Source organism: Brassica oleracea, chromosome C7 (genome assembly GCF_000695525.1).
Source record: "Brassica oleracea var. oleracea cultivar TO1000 chromosome C7, BOL, whole genome shotgun sequence".
NCBI classification, from domain to species: Eukaryota; Viridiplantae; Streptophyta; class Magnoliopsida; order Brassicales; family Brassicaceae; genus Brassica; species Brassica oleracea.
In genome coordinates, this window is record NC_027754.1 from 11,941,545 (window position 1) to 11,959,428 (window position 17,884).

Here is a 17,884-nt window from a genome sequence, read left to right on the forward strand (position 1 = left end):
AAGGAAATGAGAAGAATGCGACAGAAAGAAAGCCGGTGGCTCGAAGAGCTACCGGAAAAGTACAAATAACGGCGATGGTTTCGATGGGCCTCTTCTGCTGGGCCGAAAGGCCCGTATGCGTCCAAGCAGCCACCGAGCCGAGTACTCTATAGTCGACGATGATCGACTAAAAGTAACTCTAGGGACAAGCCGAGAGGCCTGACCTCTTGAGCCGACTAACCGAGCCATCGCTTTATCTAATCCGGGCCATGCCTTCTATTCTTTGGGCCTTGTGGGGTGGTTAAATTCATCCCTTACATGAGTTATGTTGATGGTTTATTTGTAGAAAACTATACTCGTCAGGAAAGACATTGAGTAGTAATTGATGTGATCGTTGTAACTAGATAAGAGTGGTATGCATGAGTGTGAGCTGGATATCATGTATCAATTGTAGGTTGCGGTCTTTTCTAGTTAATGAATTCTGGACGTGGTCCCGTAGATGTAGTAAACGAACACCGTTAACAGTGTGTTCTTTAGATTATGCTCATAGATTCTCCACATACAATCGAACACATAGTGCTAGCCACAAATTGCACTTTGACTTTGTTCCTTGGTGTTCGTCTTCTTCTCCATATAAATTTGCTTCCAAGACTCGTGAAGACGCTTGCGATCTGCCTGAAAGGTTCTCAACATTGCTTTGTGATTGAGGTACTTGTAGAAGCTGCATAACAAAGATACACAAGTTAGATCAAGTCTTAATTGTTAGATGATATCGATTGTGTATTAGCTTTTTAAACCGATTGATCGTAACCTGGATTCACTACTGGATTGAGAGCAACAGACTCTCCCCAGACGTAGAGGTAACGGGTAAGAAAATTTTTGGTGCAAATCTTTGTTAGTTTTTAGGCAATCGAAGATTTTTTTAGAGTTTCTAGATAGCGAATTAACAAATCCTATACATAGTTACTTTCGAATAAAAAATAACTAATTCAAACTATACATAATTATTATTTTTGTTACTTTGGGGAAATTTGTTGCTTTGATACAAAATACCAAACTGATTACGGGAGTTCGGTTACTTAAGATAAAATTATCAGAACGCGTTTTTGATACAACTGTTATCCGGTTATTTTTTGGTTCATTTACATCAAAAGCAAACCCACTCTGATCCGGAAGGAATCGACTCGAATCGAAACCTGTCCAAAAAATTATGATACCCGAATGGGGCATTTTCAGAACCAAAAAAAAATGATATCCAAAAAGACCTAAGTGGACTTAAACGGGCACCTGAATGCCCAATTCTTATTCATATTATGGTAGTTCAATAAGAGAAAAACTTTGATTTTCTTTATTTTTGGTTTAGTTTTGCCTAAAGCTCGCTCCTCATGAGTTTTGACCTATATTTATACTATTTTGAGCCATTGTTTAAGTAAATTTTCATTTTTTTATCAGACTTTTAAAGTTATGGGAGACAAGAATGGCATTTTAAACCCATGTTTAGTCTCTTTAATCTAGTTACTAGATACAGACCCGCGCTGTGCGCGGACATTGTTTTGACAAATTTTCTTACTAATTATTTAGATCATATTATATTATTTTTAAAATGATGATGTATAAGAAGAGTTATATGTGGATATAATATAATTTTGTTTTTGTTATGTTTTTAAACATCTATATAATATATTTTCATAACATGTAAACAATTGATTTGTATTATATTATGTGTTGTACATAATTTATTTTATAATGTATAGTTTCGTAAATAGTAATTATGATATTTAATTTGGTGATTAATAATGTACATATATTTTTGTTCATAATATTAAACACCTTTGGGCAAGATAATATTAATGGACTTTTGATCCATTAATGTGCAAAAAAATACAATTTTTTTGGACCCTCCACGTTAGTTACCAAAACTAAGTCCAAAACCCAAAACTTAACATCTGCCAAGAACCAAAACGAAGCTCAAGTGTAATAACAATTTTTTTTCCGGGAATAGCAAAACGTCAATAAGGTCAACTACTTTTTCAGATATTTGTTTAAGTCGGGAAAAAGGAAAAAAAAAACTAATCAACTTCTTCGTTCATCTGTTTGAAGCTATCTGTCTCTCTCTCTCTTTCTCGTCTTCAATGATAAAATAGGATCGAAATTACATGATCTTTTCACTTATCTGTTTGTTTCTCAAGACATGCATGAGTTTTGTTAAGTCAATCGGCCAAAATTTCGGGTAATCATCTATACCCTTTCTCTTATACTCTGTTTAATCTTAAATCTTTATAGATCGTATGATAATAGGTTTCGTTTATAATTTAGGTGATATAAGATATACAATTTCTGTTGATCAGACAATTATTTGATTCATGGAAAAGGAGAAGTGAATTCCCAGATGAAAGATCAAGGCATTGCGAATATATAAGATAAGTTTTCTCTTGTTATATGCTCCAAAATTGTTTTACTCTATTATATGTTGTAAATTCTAAATTAACAAATCAAGTGATTTTCATGAATAATCGATTTTTCTCAATTTTTTCTTGTACATTCCATGTTTTTCTGTTTGAGCCTGAAAATATTTTGTATTTCTTATACTCAAGTTTATTAACTTCATTTATTTCTGTTTGGGCCAGCTTCTTACAATTATCTTTCGGAGTTAGGTCTGTCATATACGGCCCTATCGAACAAACAAAGAAAAAGACAAATTTCTGATAACAAAGGTTAGTACTATCTCTCACATCCCTTAGTTAACAACCATGATATAAAACTGTTATAAGCATGATAGGTTGATGGTGTACGATGGTAGAAATTATCTTGGCTAATCTTGTAATTGACTGGTTAGAAATTATAAGTATCTTGCTCATTATTGTACTAATTTTGGTTATATGATTTATTGCTCTATGTATAGTATATAAAATACAAATTCTTTAGGATTAAAACATGATGATCAATTACATGTTTGGTGAATGATTGAAAGAAAATTGTTTTGGTTATTTGATTAGTAAAATAAATTCTTTTGGATCAAAACATGATGATCAATATACATGTTTGGTTTGATTTCAAACCTCTGTTAGGAACATATAATTAAGTAAAGTAAACAGGGTCTGCTAAATCGAATAACTTACTGAATTTCGTCTAACTTCTACAGTAGATAGTCAAAAAAACATTAAAGTCAAAACACCAGTTTCAATCTCCAAACTAATTAAACAAAACAAACTTGTTTTAAAACACTATCATTCCTCTCTGTTCTGAAGATTATTAAAAATCTCTTTGAAGACAACATTTATAGTTTTCTTCTGTGGCTTCCCTTCTTTATCCACGATCAGAATTTTCAAACCTTTCTTTGACGTTACCCTTGAAATCGCAACATAAAGCTGTCCGTGAGAAAAAACTGGCCTAGGAAGAAATATTCCAACCTCAGATAGTGATTGTCCTTGACTTTTGTTGATGGTTATTGCAAAAGCCACTGCTCAAGGTAGCTGTCTTCTACGCATCTTGAAAGGAAGTCTTTTATCTGTTGGATTGATCAACAATCTTGGGATATAAACAGTCTTACCAACCTTCTCTCCAGTTATGATTCTAGCTTCAACCATAAAATCCATAAGTTGAGTAATCTGCAATCTGGTTCCATTCATTAAACCTTCATTTGGATTAATATTCCTAAGCAACATAACAGGACAACCAATCTTCAATCTCAAGCTATGGTTTGGTAGGCCAGAAACTTTAATGCTGTTTAGGAAGTCAATACTTAGGGCGTCATTGTTGACTGAAGCGGTATCTGATGGATCAATACTGTCAGATGAGATATAAATCATTTCTTCACCTAATAGATTGCAAAAAAAAAAATTAAAGGAGTTAGTGTTAAAATCGTATACTGTAAATCAAAATCAACAATTTTAAAATACTAACGCACTCTACATGTCCTAAGATAAAACAACCAACTTACCATCAAGTTTCGATAACATATGATCATTAATCATATTAACATCCTCATTAGTTGGACATAAAATCGCTCTCTCCTAGAAAAACTTAGGATTTTTCATTCCTCTTAATGAATCAGTATCTCCGTAGATGGCATGACTTATAGTTTCTATAGGGTCTTTTGGGTCCATGATCAGAAACTCTTCTGGAATATCAATTAATGCATTCCCATCATTAGGCTCAGCTATTCTCCCATCACCAACAGCCAAAATCCACTCCGAAAATTCTTTTAGATCTCTGGCCTCTTCGTATGTTAGATTGTCTGAACACAATCTCATATTCTTAGTTAGTTTGAGAACCTTACAATATTCCCAGAGATATGACGAATTCATGGCAACCAACACTATCTCCGCCCTCCCAGCTCCAGTAATAACAGGAAGTACTTGTCGAAACTCACCTCCAAACACAATAACCTTTCCACCGAATGGTTTTTTACTGTGATTTCCCATAAGATCATTCAAACTCCTGTCTAAAGACTCAAAAAAATGTTTGCTCATCATTGGTGCGTCGTCCCAAATAATAAGTGAAGCTTCCTTGATCAAATTAGCTTTATCTGATCCATGAGGCAATGTACATGTACTAAACTCATCAGGATTGATAGGTATGCCAAAACGGGAGTGAGCAGTCCTTCCACCTTGTAACAACAGAGAAGCAATTCCGCTAGATGCAGTAGTTAGAACTATATCTCCCCTACATCTCACCGCAGCTGAGAGCAGTTTCCAAAGAAATGTTTTTCCAGTGCCACCAAACCCATCAACAAAGAACATACCGCCTCTCTCTTCCAGAACAGCGCAAATGATCTCATCATATATCTTTCTTTGTTCCTCAGTCATCTTCATAATATCTATATCATGAGTGGATTGCATCTCTTCAAGATCATAACTTATTTCATCCAAGATCAAAACATTTTCGATAGGTTTGGCATTTTCAGGAAGCTTTGGCATAGATTCATATAACGAAAGTGAACTCCCACTCCGTTTAAGAAGCTTCTCAATCTCAATGAGAGCATATAGTTTCTTCTCATCGTCACTTAGAATAAGTCCTGTAAAAAATTCAAAGTAGGTTCTAATTTAGGTGAAGTTGCTTTATATACTTAAAGATCGATATCAAATGTCAGCACCAGATGTACTACTATTTATTTATAACATCATAGACGTTCCAGTTAGAAAACACAGTAATGGTTTCTTTAATTATATAAGATGATAGAAGTATTGTACCTGGCCTGTTGAAATGCTTTCTGCGTGAATACTCAATATCTTCGGATAACAGTTCCCAAGTCTGTTCCCAAACTTTCTCTGGCTGACATAGACTATCTGACATGAGCATCAGAACAAAAAGATCATGAACCACAGTTGCAGAGCTATCATAACTACGTCTCACTAAGTCATCGATATACTCCTGGTCATCATCCAATATTCCTCGAGCATAACATGCGTCTTTGTAGCCTTCATAAACGACATCTTTGTAGGTTTTAATGTCTTCATAGCTCGTAGGACCTCTGACATAGTTCAACAACACTCTAAGATAATAAGAACTTTCTTGCTTACGTGGGGCATAATTAATTCTTCCAACACTAAATCCTTGTTTCCTTCTATTGAACTTCTTCTGGCTCTTCGAATATGTGTAGTAGTTGGGAATCTGCACATATGTAAGAGTCCGGGCGAATGCATCAACCTTACACAACTCAAACCACGCCAAGAACATTGTGTTTTCAATGAGTTTACGACCAACAACTTCCTTTAATTTGTCCTTCCCTCTGAAGATAATGTTTTGTTTCCCTGGTAGATGAAATGATAGCTTCTCAACCGCTGTCGATCTATAATGTATAGGAAACTTAAAAATCCTCCAAGATCCTTCACAAGTAGAAACATATCAACAAAATTCAAAATATAGAAGTTAGAAAAATCAGACGCTGTCCATAATAAGTTCACACTCGTATGTAGATATCCAACATAACTGAATAATATACCTACAATCAAAGAAATCCTTTATTTCATTCTTTCTAGGCTCCACATTCTGTTTCAAAACGTCTCCATCACTCCCAATTGTTGAGTTCAATGCAGCTGACTTTGAGGATGGATGAGTCATTGCTGTTGTTTGATCCCCTTGTGGCCCTGGTGGTTCGACAACTACAGTTACACGGTCCGCTCCTTTATTAATGTATTTAAACAAATACTTAATAGAACCAGTCTGGTTGCACCACTCTACATTAATGTGAGCTCGATAACGAAGAGAGAGTTTCTTGTTGTAAGGGATGACCCATCTGTTATCACATTTCAAACCATTCTTCTCAACATAACGGTTAGATAGATCACGTCTTCTATAAACTGGGAATCCATCTTTCTTCACTGTAGTATTCTCAGCAAATTGTTTTGGAAAATTTTTCTCACACCTCCCATTTTCCATACATGGTGAATTCATATTAGCAGCTCCACACGGACCATGAATCATCATATCTTTCACAACATTGTAAAGAGCTGGATCAGATGCCCTATCTGGGATCTCTGCTGATATAATCTTATCTATGTCTTCGGTTTTATGAAATTTGGAGCACGGTTGCATAAAAAGCAGAATGTGAGCATGTGGAAAACCTCTTTTTTGAAACTCAACTGTATACATAGCTGTAAAAAAAAGATTATTGTAAGCACACAAACCATATAGCATGCTCAGAAATTACCATATACATAAAAACGTTTAATGATCAAATAATCGATGAGAGGAACCAAACTTACACGAAGCTGTCTTTCCTAGAATATTCTTCTTTGTTAGATCATGCATCAAACAATCGAGTTTCATCTTAAACATCCGACAAATAATATCTGATCTGTCATCTGATTTCAAGCCTCTTTTTTGAATAAATCTTGTAAGCTCAGGCCACTTTGGATTGCATGTGAATGTGATGAAAAGATCTGGAAAACCAAAATGTCTACAAATGGCCATAGCGTCTAAGTACATATTCTTCATTTATCTCGGACTCCCTGTGAAGATAGCTGGTAGAATAAATTCCTGACCTTGTTCATTCATACATGTGTTGCCGGCATTTTCAGACTCCTTGATAGAGTCATAACTATCTGAACGCAAGCTAGTCTGATTAAGCTTCAAATACCTCAATCTGTTAGATTCTATTGTCGTATAGGCATCCACTATGAATTGTTGAAATAACCTTCTTGAGTAAAGCAGAGCATGTGACTCATTTTCTCGCTCTTGAATCCGGAAAGCAAAAAACTGCCTCATACTAATAGTATCCTTTTTCAGTTTCTTTGAAGCCTCTGTCACACCCTTCTTAATTCCGACCCTGAAACCATCCTCCCCATACACAAATAACAGAGGATATTGAAGGGCTAGATAGGATATATGAATCTCATCAATCCTTGTAAGTCGTCCAGACTTGTGCTGTAGAACAATATCGCGCTTATCCATTCCTAAATTAAAATCTCCAGGAATCAAAGCAGCAACCTCAGAAGCTGTTGGTATATTATACGTCCTACCATCTTTGTCACTTCTACTGACTATTCGCATATGGAAAGTCTTTTCAGGATTCATCTGAAATCTCTCTTTTGCTGATCGAAACTGCTTCACATATGGGTTCACATCATTCAACATCTTCATAATCGGTTCAATAATTTCTTTTTTTAAACCGTCTGCTTTGCTGTTTGATGACACATGTTTGGATTTGCTGAAGAGAAACAGCAAAACAATCATTTAAACGTCAAATAAAAAATAATTATGGAATAACTTAATTACAAACTTTTTGGCGATACAAAATAAATGGCCATTACCTCAGAGCAGTAGATCTGTTTTCTACTTCATTCTCTGTGTCAACAATATATAGCTGTCCAAACGCAGCTTTGCCTCCTTCATTTGGTGTTAAACTTCCAGCCAAATGATAGTTTTCACCATGAAGCTGAAACATTTGGGGTCCTGCTCCCTTTTTCAGTGAGTTTTCTACTTTTCCACCAAGAGAAGTGAATGAAAAAACCATATTATATGGTCTAGTATTCCTTTGGAAATGCTTGCTAAGCTTATCATTTCCTGTAAGAAGCTTCATAAGAAAATCAGGGGGTTTCTTTAAATACGGCAATTGGACCTGTCCTTGCATGCAAAACAATGTAAATATAGGTTTTCTTCTGTATCTGCTCTTATTTATGCGTTCTCCATACCACATGATAGCTCCACAATGAACACAAGTATGATCAGGATCACCCTCGTCAACATAATCTGATAAATTAGATGTTGGTTAGAAAACATATTGCACATTTAAGATATAAATTTAGGTTTTAAACTAACCATCTTGATTGGTAGATACTGGTTTCACTTTTTTTTCGGCTCACTGAAATTTTTTCTGAACAAAGCTGCCAGAAAATGAACTCGTTCAGACTGATTTTCCTTCTCTGGTTTAGGCTCCAGAGTTTGTTGATCATCTGAATAATCAGTGTCCGAACTTTCCTGACTACTACATCCGAATTCAAGATCACTATCATCCATGGTGCCTTGAAAATCTGCCAAAATATAGTAAACATTTATAGTATAATCAATGAATTTTAAGAGTCAAATAAGTATCTGCAAAATCACCTTCAATCCTTGGATCATCGTTTGAAACTTCATGGTCTAAGTCCGCATTTTCTGTAATTCCTGAATCTCTTCTATGTACTCTGTTGGTTATGTTTTGCAAAGTACAATTCAGTGTGTCTTGACTTTCAAATGTGACTTGAGTTGAAGGTGAAAATATTGTTTTACTTGAGATGACTGCATAGTTAACCGGAGTTAGTAAGTGGTATTCTATACAGTTTTTGCTTGTAATATTGATCAATGGTTCAGAAAATACCTTTACTGACTCGGTTCCTTTTACTGTGATTAGGTTTGTCGTTATTGTCTTTCTCAAAAGAAACTACACCAAATAATAACTATGATGAGTGATGAAGGATTACAAAACTCAGTATATCAACATTAAGTCCCTGTTATCTAATTATATAAGCACCTCGTTTGTTTGCAGAATTCGAGGCTGTTACTTGCGATTGGATTCTTGATGCAAAGTCTTTGTTGGTAATATCATTCAGAAGTCGGTCAAAAACAAAACTCAAAGGGATGTCTTTTGATTTCGCAGCAACTGTTATCTGTTTAGGATCAGTATGTGAGCGTTTCCGATGAGCACCAGCTCCACTGGAATATTGTAGCTTTCTTTTCATCCTGTTGATAAAAATAGGTATGTAGTTAGCGTAGTTATTCCGTATTAAATCATTCTATTCTTTTCATCATGTTCATCGCCATATTCAAAGGGGTATTAAAATAACCTGTTCGTCAGTTTGAGATAGGTTTATAATAGTTCAATGACTGCTGCACATTTTTATGCCAACCTTGTAGAAGGGTTAAACTTCGTCTATTTTTTAACTCTAAGTAATGGCGGGATTATGAAAACTTTTAAATTAAATTATTTTGTTAAGATTCTTTAGATATATATGTAGTTAGATGTTTGAGAGATCATGAGAATATTGAGTGTTTAGATACAATATAATAAATTAAGAAACTATCTTAACTGATTTGATTAGAATATGCCTTTGTTTCTCAAAACTGCACAGATTAGCCTTATAAGGATTTATAATATTATTTTTTATTTTCAGTGTTCTTAACGCATTTCACATACACATATTTATTTGATATTTTCAGGATTGACTATGCTCTTAACATGAAGTAACAAATGCGCGTAGGATCGTGGACACGAATTGTGAGAGGCGTTGCTTCAAAGTAAGTATATGTTATAAAATTACATGCTTTTGGCGATAAAAAATTAGACCTATGAAATAATTTAGTCATATACTTCGAGCTTTAAAGTTGATCAATAAGCTTCCATCAAAGGTTAAACATTTAGACAAAGGAAAAAAAACAAATAACAATGAAAAATTTCATAATAGGTTAAACACTGGAACAAATTAAACTACCATCACGTTTTTTAAAACCCAACTTTATTAAGTTCAAAAGAAATAACAATGATAAATAGAATTCAACCAAATAAAATCAAAAGGAAAAAAACCAAATGAGAAAAGAAACTTGAAAATAAAGTATCCATCCAATAAGAACTTCACAAAGACTTGAGCTAATTCCCGATATTCTTTTCCACCTTGATGACCTTTGAGCATTGTTTCTTTGAAGTAGAAGAAAGGTCATCAATATCATTGTCTCCTCTACGTTTTGAAACTGGAGTTGAGGACAAACATGTGTTGTCTTCCTCGTCTATGCTGATCAGGGAGATCTATAAACGATTGAAGAACATTTAGGATATAAAATTTATATATATTTATGATATTGTCTATATAAGAAAATGGTGTACATACCTGTCCAGATGAACGATCAGAATAAACAACATTTGTCACTGTGTCGTCATCTTCACTTATGATTTCATTAACAGCCCAAATCTTCCCGATATTAAAAATATCAGCTCCATAGTCAACATTATCTTTGTTCACATAGACACCAAATTTGAAAGTCTTCCCAATAAGATCAGTAATAGCATCAGGCAAATCTTCAGGATCCTCAACCTAATTAGACAGTGACAAAACACTATAAAACCAACGAAACCAATTCATAATTTAAAAGAATTCGTTGAATATATTTAAGTATTAAAACCAGTGAAACAAATTTATAATTAAAAAAATCCTTAAATATATTTAAGCTAATATATACCTCTTCTAGAGAACCACCTAGGAGCACATCAGCACTTACTCCCAAAATAGGTTCAGCAATAGTGTCAAGCAGCATCACTTTTGTTTCACTGTAGTAATCCTTTATCAGGAGATGTAGTTTAAACCTAATTGAAAAAATGAAATTCATAGAAGTTCCACTAAAATATAAAGTAAAGTTTTAAAATCATACTGAGGTGCAACATTGGTAATGGACTGATGGCATGTTTCACAACGCCAGAGATGTTTCACAGGTACCACATCCCTCTTAGTAATGTCAGTGACCTTTTTGAAGTTGCACTTAACACAACCAAAGTAATACCATGCGTAGTCTGTGTCAATTGCATAAATTGTTGCCTTAACAATGCATTTCTCGATCTAAAGTATGGACAATGATTTGTTAAATAGATTATATTAAATAAAGAAATACATTAGTGAAAAATAAAAATATAACCTCAGTTGCCATTATGATATCCAAAACTGATCTCTCTGGATAACTTGACCATTTTTCAATTTGCCGCTTGTTTCCCTTTGGTTTAACGACCTCACGAATACCATCAGATAGCGCAAGCTCATTATTGGGCGCCCTAAACATTTTTCAAAAAAAAAAACAGATTAACAAATAAGTGTATGTACTAAGTTTTAAAAAAAAGAAAATTATAATAGAAACTTACATTCTTAGATAGTCCTGCACATCAAAACCGTCTGGATTTATCACCAAACTGGAAGTTTCAAAGGCATTTGTGACCTGGACTTGTCCTGCAAGAAACAAAAATATTTTTTAGCATCACTTATAAATCATATTTTAAATATCTAATCAAAAATAACGTAATTAGATATCTTACCCTTGTAAACATTGATTTTAGCAAATCTTATTAAACAGAGGAAATTGGGTGAAGGTCCAACTTTGTAAGTTCTGAACACTTGTTCAGCAAAACGCCCCCATAGACAACATGCTATTTGTTGATCACTGATAATATATGAAGTACAAAAATATAAACATACGTTTAATACATTTAATTTAATTTTCTTTTATATATTAACTTACCTTGTATCTGTCAAAGTAAATTCCAACTTCTTCTTGTCTTTACTAAGCACTTGAACAACTTCGAGATCTCCAAAATCTGTTGGTTGACCAATTACATCTACAACCATATAACAGTAATGAAACATTAGTTAATGTAAATGGACGAATATAGGAAATTAAGATGATAAATTATGCTATACCAATCAAAAAATTTGAATCAAGACTTCCATTAATGATTGCTTGGAATGGAGTTAATGACAAAAAAACATCATCATTTTTCAGAGAGGAATCAGTGACGTTGGAATTGCTTATGATAGAAAGCTTGTATTTATGACTCGTTGGCCGGTACTTCCCGGTAGCTGAAGTAACGGAAAAATTCTCAAGGAACCTCCATTGTCCAACCTGCAATTTCTTAACACGAGCAAGGAAGAGCCGCTTGCAGGTACAATGTATCTTAACACCCTACAATAACAAATAATCAACACTCGGTTTAGACGTTGGTTACAGAAACAGTTTAGATAACATAAGGATCGAGTAAAAACATACATACCATCTTATCGGCGAGTATGAACTCGAGAGAGTCTCCACCAGAATAGTTTGAGTGTTGTGTCCATGAATGAAGAACTTTAACTTCAACCTTCTAAGTAGTTTTAAATGTCTTGACATTGTTCAAAGTGATTTCGTTGGATGAAACCATAGCCATATTAGTATCTATTTTTTCGTGAGGTGTTGAAAAGAGTTGAGGCAATGGAAGATTATTTATACTGATTAGGTGATGGTTGTGTTTAGGTATAATGAGCATGGAATGGTATATTACGATATCCGATATTATTGGAATGATATATATTAGTTTTAAATATATTTGATTTGTATATTTTTAGGAACCGTTAAATGAAGTTACGATATGTACCTTTTTCGTAGATGGGGAGTTGATTAATAGGGAGATAGTGGTTAAGGAAGAAAATCAAGTAAGAATATTTTTTAGTTTTCAAATATAAAAGAATAAGGAAGATATATTAACTGAATCAAGTTGTTAGAGGTTTTTTTTTGCTTGCGAGAAACGCTAGGCTAGATTTGACCAAATCTATGATTAATGTTGTTAGAATATTCTGCCAAATGATTATATAAAGAAAAATCTATTTAGCTTAGAAGCCACGTTTTTCTAAATTTAGTGATATATATTGTTAGAATGTTCTGAATAATTATTATAATTATAAACATTAAATAATTAGATAACCGACGGTATAGTTTTAATTTTATTTTAGAATTAGAAAACTGGTTTGGTTAAATTAACCGGTGGTCGTCTGATTTAAATAATGCGGTAGAATTAGGATGAGCGTGTAGTTAATCTGTAACACTCTAGAAATACATATGTAATCTATTAAATTTAACATCTCAAATATAAGTATGAACATATTAATATCTCCACATATGTGTGTATTCATTCTATGTTTATGTATGATAATCAAAAGACAAATCTTAGATAACTTTACTGATTAGAAGCATTTCTAATCTCTATATGATTAAAGATAATATGGTTGACATTGATAATGGGATGATAACATTGTGTTCATAATATCAGATTTCTGAAAGTTAAAATATCAGTAAGTGATAAGATGGTCTGCCATGTTGCATGTTCAGTGATATCAGAGTTGACTATATATGAAAGTTGCAGTTAATAATCTGAAAATAAGTTTATACGGTATGATTTTTTATGGTGCAAATAATGAACTGAAGTGAATAAAAAAGGGGCACTTAAACAATCTTAATAACAAAGCAGACTCTGTACGTAAGATGTAATATGGAGATAAGAGTTATGTTTTGTATTGTTCTTATAACGATAAATAACCGACAGTATAGTTTAAATATATTTTAGAATTCGAACAATGGTTTTGTTAAATTGACCGGTGGTGGTCTAATTTAAATGATGCGGTAGAATTATTGGTTTTGTTAAATTGACCAGTGGTGGTCTAATTTAAATGATGCGGTAGAATTATTATATGTAGCGTGTACGTAATATATATAACTCTCTAGAAAAGATCCAAACTTAAATCACAACTTCTATCGGTAGATAAAAAGGTAGGACTCTATTTTAATAGATTAGATGCATACATCATTACATCATCGTTGAATTTTGTTTATGCTTATATGTCAGAGTAGATTCAAAAGATATAATCTATTTCTAGGTTTAATGCTTTTTGATTTGGATATAATTTTGAAAGTTAATATTAGATTCATAAATATTTCAAAGTCAATATATTTGTATTTTAAATACTTTGTTCTTTACAGTTAAACACTAGGGGGTTATCGCGACTGGATTTATATTGAGTCAGTTAATTTTAAAAACTAGAAAATTATTAAATATATAAATAATTAGAGTGGATTTTATATATTAAAAATCTATGAAATGTATTTTATAGAGATTTTAAGAATCTAATATTATATATATATATATATATGTGAATTAAATTGTGTAGTATAAAATTCACAGTAATACTAATTTGAGTAGGTTTATAAAATTATTAATATCTATTTTTGAATAACAACAAATTTATGAAAATTATCAAACCAATAACACTAGATTTTGTTAAATATGAGAATTAATAAATTAATAAAAAATAACCAATCATTAAATAGCATATGCATAATATGAATGAAAAAATATTTAATGCTATAAAATAGTTCTGGCTATAAAAATTGTACAACACTTACCAATTAATTATCCTTGAGTTAGATCAGAGTATCCAAATCTTTTTTCATAAAAATATAAAAATCACATCTGTGTTTCTGGTCCAAGATTCTGATTTTGGCTTCCTAAGTTATACTGATTATAAAATAAAATCTTACAAAATGGGAAATAAATAGTCAAAAGACATAAATTCATTTCCTAATTAAAGGCTTTCCCAAATCACAATCGAGATTTTAGACTTAGAAAGAAGTCATCAGTCCCAAGTGTCTTAATTCTATTCGTTAGTCAGATCATAAAAAAAGTAATCGCCACGTCACAAGCCGCATGCCCTCGTCGTGTCTCCGCTCACTCTACAAAACGTATCATTTACTTTCAGAAACGTCGCATAAAAGCTCTGTAACATACACCAAAACATAGAGAAAGAGAGACAGAGAGAGATTTGGTTATCAGATCAAACCAAAAATGGGGAAGCGAAGAGGCGTCTCTGCAGTGAACGTTGTATTCGGGTGGTTGAGACACCAATCTAAAATGGTTAAGATACCTTTAGGGATCATCCTCCCTCTGATCCTCGTCGTGTTTCTTAGATTCACCGTCAAGAATCACAACCACTTCTTTGTTGCCTCTGAGCTCATCCATGCCGCCGGAATCATAATCCTCATCTATAAACTCACCCGTCAAAAGACTTGCTCCGGTAAAATAATCATGATATTATTATTTTATAGCTGCAGCTTTGTCCTAAGGAATCTGAAATGTTAACAGAAGTGAACGTTGTGTTTTATACTGTGTTTGGTTTGGCTGATAATGATGTCAAATGGCTTAATGCTTTAGGTCTTTCTTTAAAGTCTCAAGAAGTGACAGCAGTGTTTCTTGCTGTGAGGCTGATCTGCAGTATAAGCATGGAAGGTGATATCCATACAGTTCTGGATTTCGCCACTTTGGTTTCGACTTTGTGGGTCATTTATATGATTCGATTCAAACTGAAAGCATCTTATGTGAAGACTCTGGACAACTGCCACCATTACTATGTGGTAATATGGGTTTTGATATAAATAATGTGATTTGTCTGTTTGTTTCTGGTCTCTCAAGATGATTATAAGTAACATGCTTTTCTCTACTAGCTTGTTCCATCTGCTATCCTTGCTTTCATTATCCACCCGAGTACGAGATATACTTACATCAACCGTGTCATGTGGGCGTTTTGCGTTTACTTGGAATCTGTCTCTGTTCTGCCTCAGCTTCGATTAATGCAGAATGCTCAAGTAAGTCGCTTTTGAGATTTCTACAAATTATGTTTTCCTTGGTCTACTGGTTGAGTATTCGTCTTGGTCATGTTACATGGATCCAAGTCTTATTAACTACACTTACATGCGATTAACCCAATTATATATGTAGAATGACAAGTATTAACATTTTTCCCGAACAATCGTTTCAGATCATAGAGCCTTTCACAGCTCATTACGTGTTTGCGCTAGGTATCGCTAGATTTTTAGCATGCGCTCATTGGCTTATCCAGGTAATTCGAGTTGTAAAATTCTTCCATAACCATTAAGCTTCCACGATTATTAACTTCAAGAGACTAATGGTGTGCAAATGTAGGTCTTTGAGACTCGTGGACGTTACCTATGGCTAATCGGCGCTGGTTACTTCTGGTTCCCGATGGCTCTATTAGCCGAGGCCGTTCAAACCTTCATCCTTGCCGACTTCTGCTACTACTATGTCAAAAGGTAATCACAGACTTTGTGAACCTGATCTACAAATGATTATAATTCCAGTAACGATTTGGGGACTTGGCCATGTTGATGATGTGCTTCAATATATGTTGCAGTGCTATGGAGGGTCAGCTCGTACTGAAGATGCCCGTTTAGATCAGTACAGATGAAAACCGATACATTTTGTTGTTTTTGTCAACTTAAGCTACCTGTAACCAAAAGTAGATGCTTAAAATAATCTAAACAGGTTTTTTTCTTCATTTTCCTGCTTTTTGTTTCAGAATATTTAGAGAAGTTTGGTATCAAAAATAGCCAAGAATGGTCTTTCTCTCTTTCAAGTAGTTTGAACTATTCATATTGTGTGGAGAGCCAGAGTTTTTTTCTTTAAACATCCTTTTGGATGTACCAAAACCAGGTGGGTATAAAACTAGTGATTTAATATATAAAGAAAATAGAAATAAATAAGAAACCGCCATTGCTAGGCATGGACGTTGACGTTTGGGGTTCTGTTGGAACAATTTGATTGATTCAGATTTTTAGATTTTTGATACTACGCTAGTAAGTCTCATTCAGGTTTTATTAAATTTTGGATTGGATCAGGTTGTTCGGTTCCTTCTAAATCGGATTATAGTCAATATATTTAAAATCCCCCAAAAATATTTTTTAGACTTAAAAAGTTAACAATGAATACTCAAAATATATAAATTGTTAAAAACATCTAATTAGAAACTAATTAAACTATCTAAACTAACTAAAAGTATTCAAAATAAAAATAAAACAAAGGACAAAAATCTTTAAACTATTCTAAAACATCTAAATTACATTAATCTATATAAAAACATTAATATATTTAACTATTTTCAGATTTTAGTTTGGATTTCGGTTCAGGTTGTAACCAAACCCGAAAATATCAAGCTCTTAAATACCGTTTAGATATTTTTGTAAACTCGTATGCAGAGTGGATTTTTTTTTGTTCGAGTTAATGTCGGATCTTCAGTTTAAGGTAAAAACGCCCATGCCTACCCGTCGCCTTGCCCCCATCAAAATTTGTATCCCAATATATTAAAAGTTTGTAAATCCTCAAAAATATTGTAATTGAATTTGGTAATTCAATGGAGTTTGATGAAATTTAAAACTAAAGTGAAATCCAGTATTATTCAACTGTGGATTTGAAAAAAGTGAATTAAATTTAATGTTATTGGATTAGCGATTTGTCGAATGAATTTGAAAATAATTAAGTTCACATGTTATTCAATATCCAATTGATTGCATTAAAGATTAGTTATACTCCCTCCAATATCCAATTAATTTTTTATATTTTTTAAACAAAAACATCATTAATTATTTATCTAACCACAATTCAACCAATAATAAAGTAGAAGGTATATTATTATTGGTCATATAACATTAAAGGGGGTTTATAAGAAACTGGGATTTGAGAAAATTTTTAGGAGGTAATTAGAATGGAATTTAGAGATTTTAGAAAAAAATGAAATGAATAATTTGAATTTCATTTATTTTAAAAACAGACACATTATTATACTTGCCCAGAAGATATGGAAACTACATCTGAAATCATCAAGATTATACTCACTATTTGTGGCTTGGCCATTAGGTACATGTAGCAAACCACTCTACTTTTTTTTTGAGAAAAAACACACAATCTTTCTCAATTACATATGCAAAGATGGGGTCTCAGTACATTAGTTAGAAACTGTATATCTGATTAACCCTCACAGATCACTTTTATTTTCCCGCAAGCAAAACAAAGAGATAATAACTAATGACAATAGACAACTTCGTACCAAATGCATAGCAATATTGTAATCAT

General features: G+C 33.1%; 2 protein-coding genes, 1 long non-coding RNA gene and 1 pseudogene across 14 annotated transcripts; 1 reads left to right on the forward strand and 3 right to left on the reverse strand.

Moving 5' to 3' along the window:
• Positions 1-544: 544 nt before the first annotated feature.
• On the forward strand, positions 545-16,385 carry LOC106305225 (putative ER lumen protein-retaining receptor C28H8.4). 12 transcript variants are annotated; one of them, XM_013741598.1, is made up of 14 exons: positions 545-687; positions 767-846; positions 2,169-2,209; positions 2,328-2,693; positions 8,948-8,997; positions 9,077-9,157; positions 9,619-9,696; positions 11,938-12,097; positions 14,721-15,035; positions 15,173-15,372; positions 15,463-15,603; positions 15,777-15,857; positions 15,941-16,068; positions 16,170-16,385. In XM_013741598.1, exons 9-14 carry the CDS (start codon positions 14,807-14,809, stop codon positions 16,207-16,209), a joined length of 819 nt encoding a protein of 272 aa, XP_013597052.1. In that variant the 5' UTR covers positions 545-687; positions 767-846; positions 2,169-2,209; positions 2,328-2,693; positions 8,948-8,997; positions 9,077-9,157; positions 9,619-9,696; positions 11,938-12,097; positions 14,721-14,806; the 3' UTR covers positions 16,210-16,385. The 12 variants fall into 12 exon arrangements, with proteins under 12 accessions (XP_013597052.1, XP_013597056.1, XP_013597048.1 ...); XM_013741602.1 differs by having other exon boundaries at positions 9,083-9,157; XM_013741594.1 differs by having other exon boundaries at positions 2,296-2,693; positions 8,948-9,157.
• Positions 3,207-8,119, reverse strand: LOC106302596 (annotated as a pseudogene).
• On the reverse strand, positions 10,046-11,521 carry LOC106302597. The gene is made up of 7 exons (XM_013739068.1): positions 11,474-11,521; positions 11,303-11,387; positions 11,083-11,215; positions 10,822-11,006; positions 10,633-10,756; positions 10,284-10,487; positions 10,046-10,201 (listed from the first exon to the last, which is right to left on the reverse strand). Coding segments are annotated over exons 2-7 (804 nt in total). The 5' UTR covers positions 11,305-11,387; positions 11,474-11,521.
• LOC106305227 lies at positions 11,524-11,920 on the reverse strand. Its single transcript, XR_001262938.1, has 3 exons — positions 11,856-11,920; positions 11,677-11,773; positions 11,524-11,598 (listed from the first exon to the last, which is right to left on the reverse strand). It is a non-coding gene; the product is annotated as an uncharacterized LOC106305227 (long non-coding RNA).
• Positions 16,386-17,884: the final 1,499 nt, after the last annotated feature.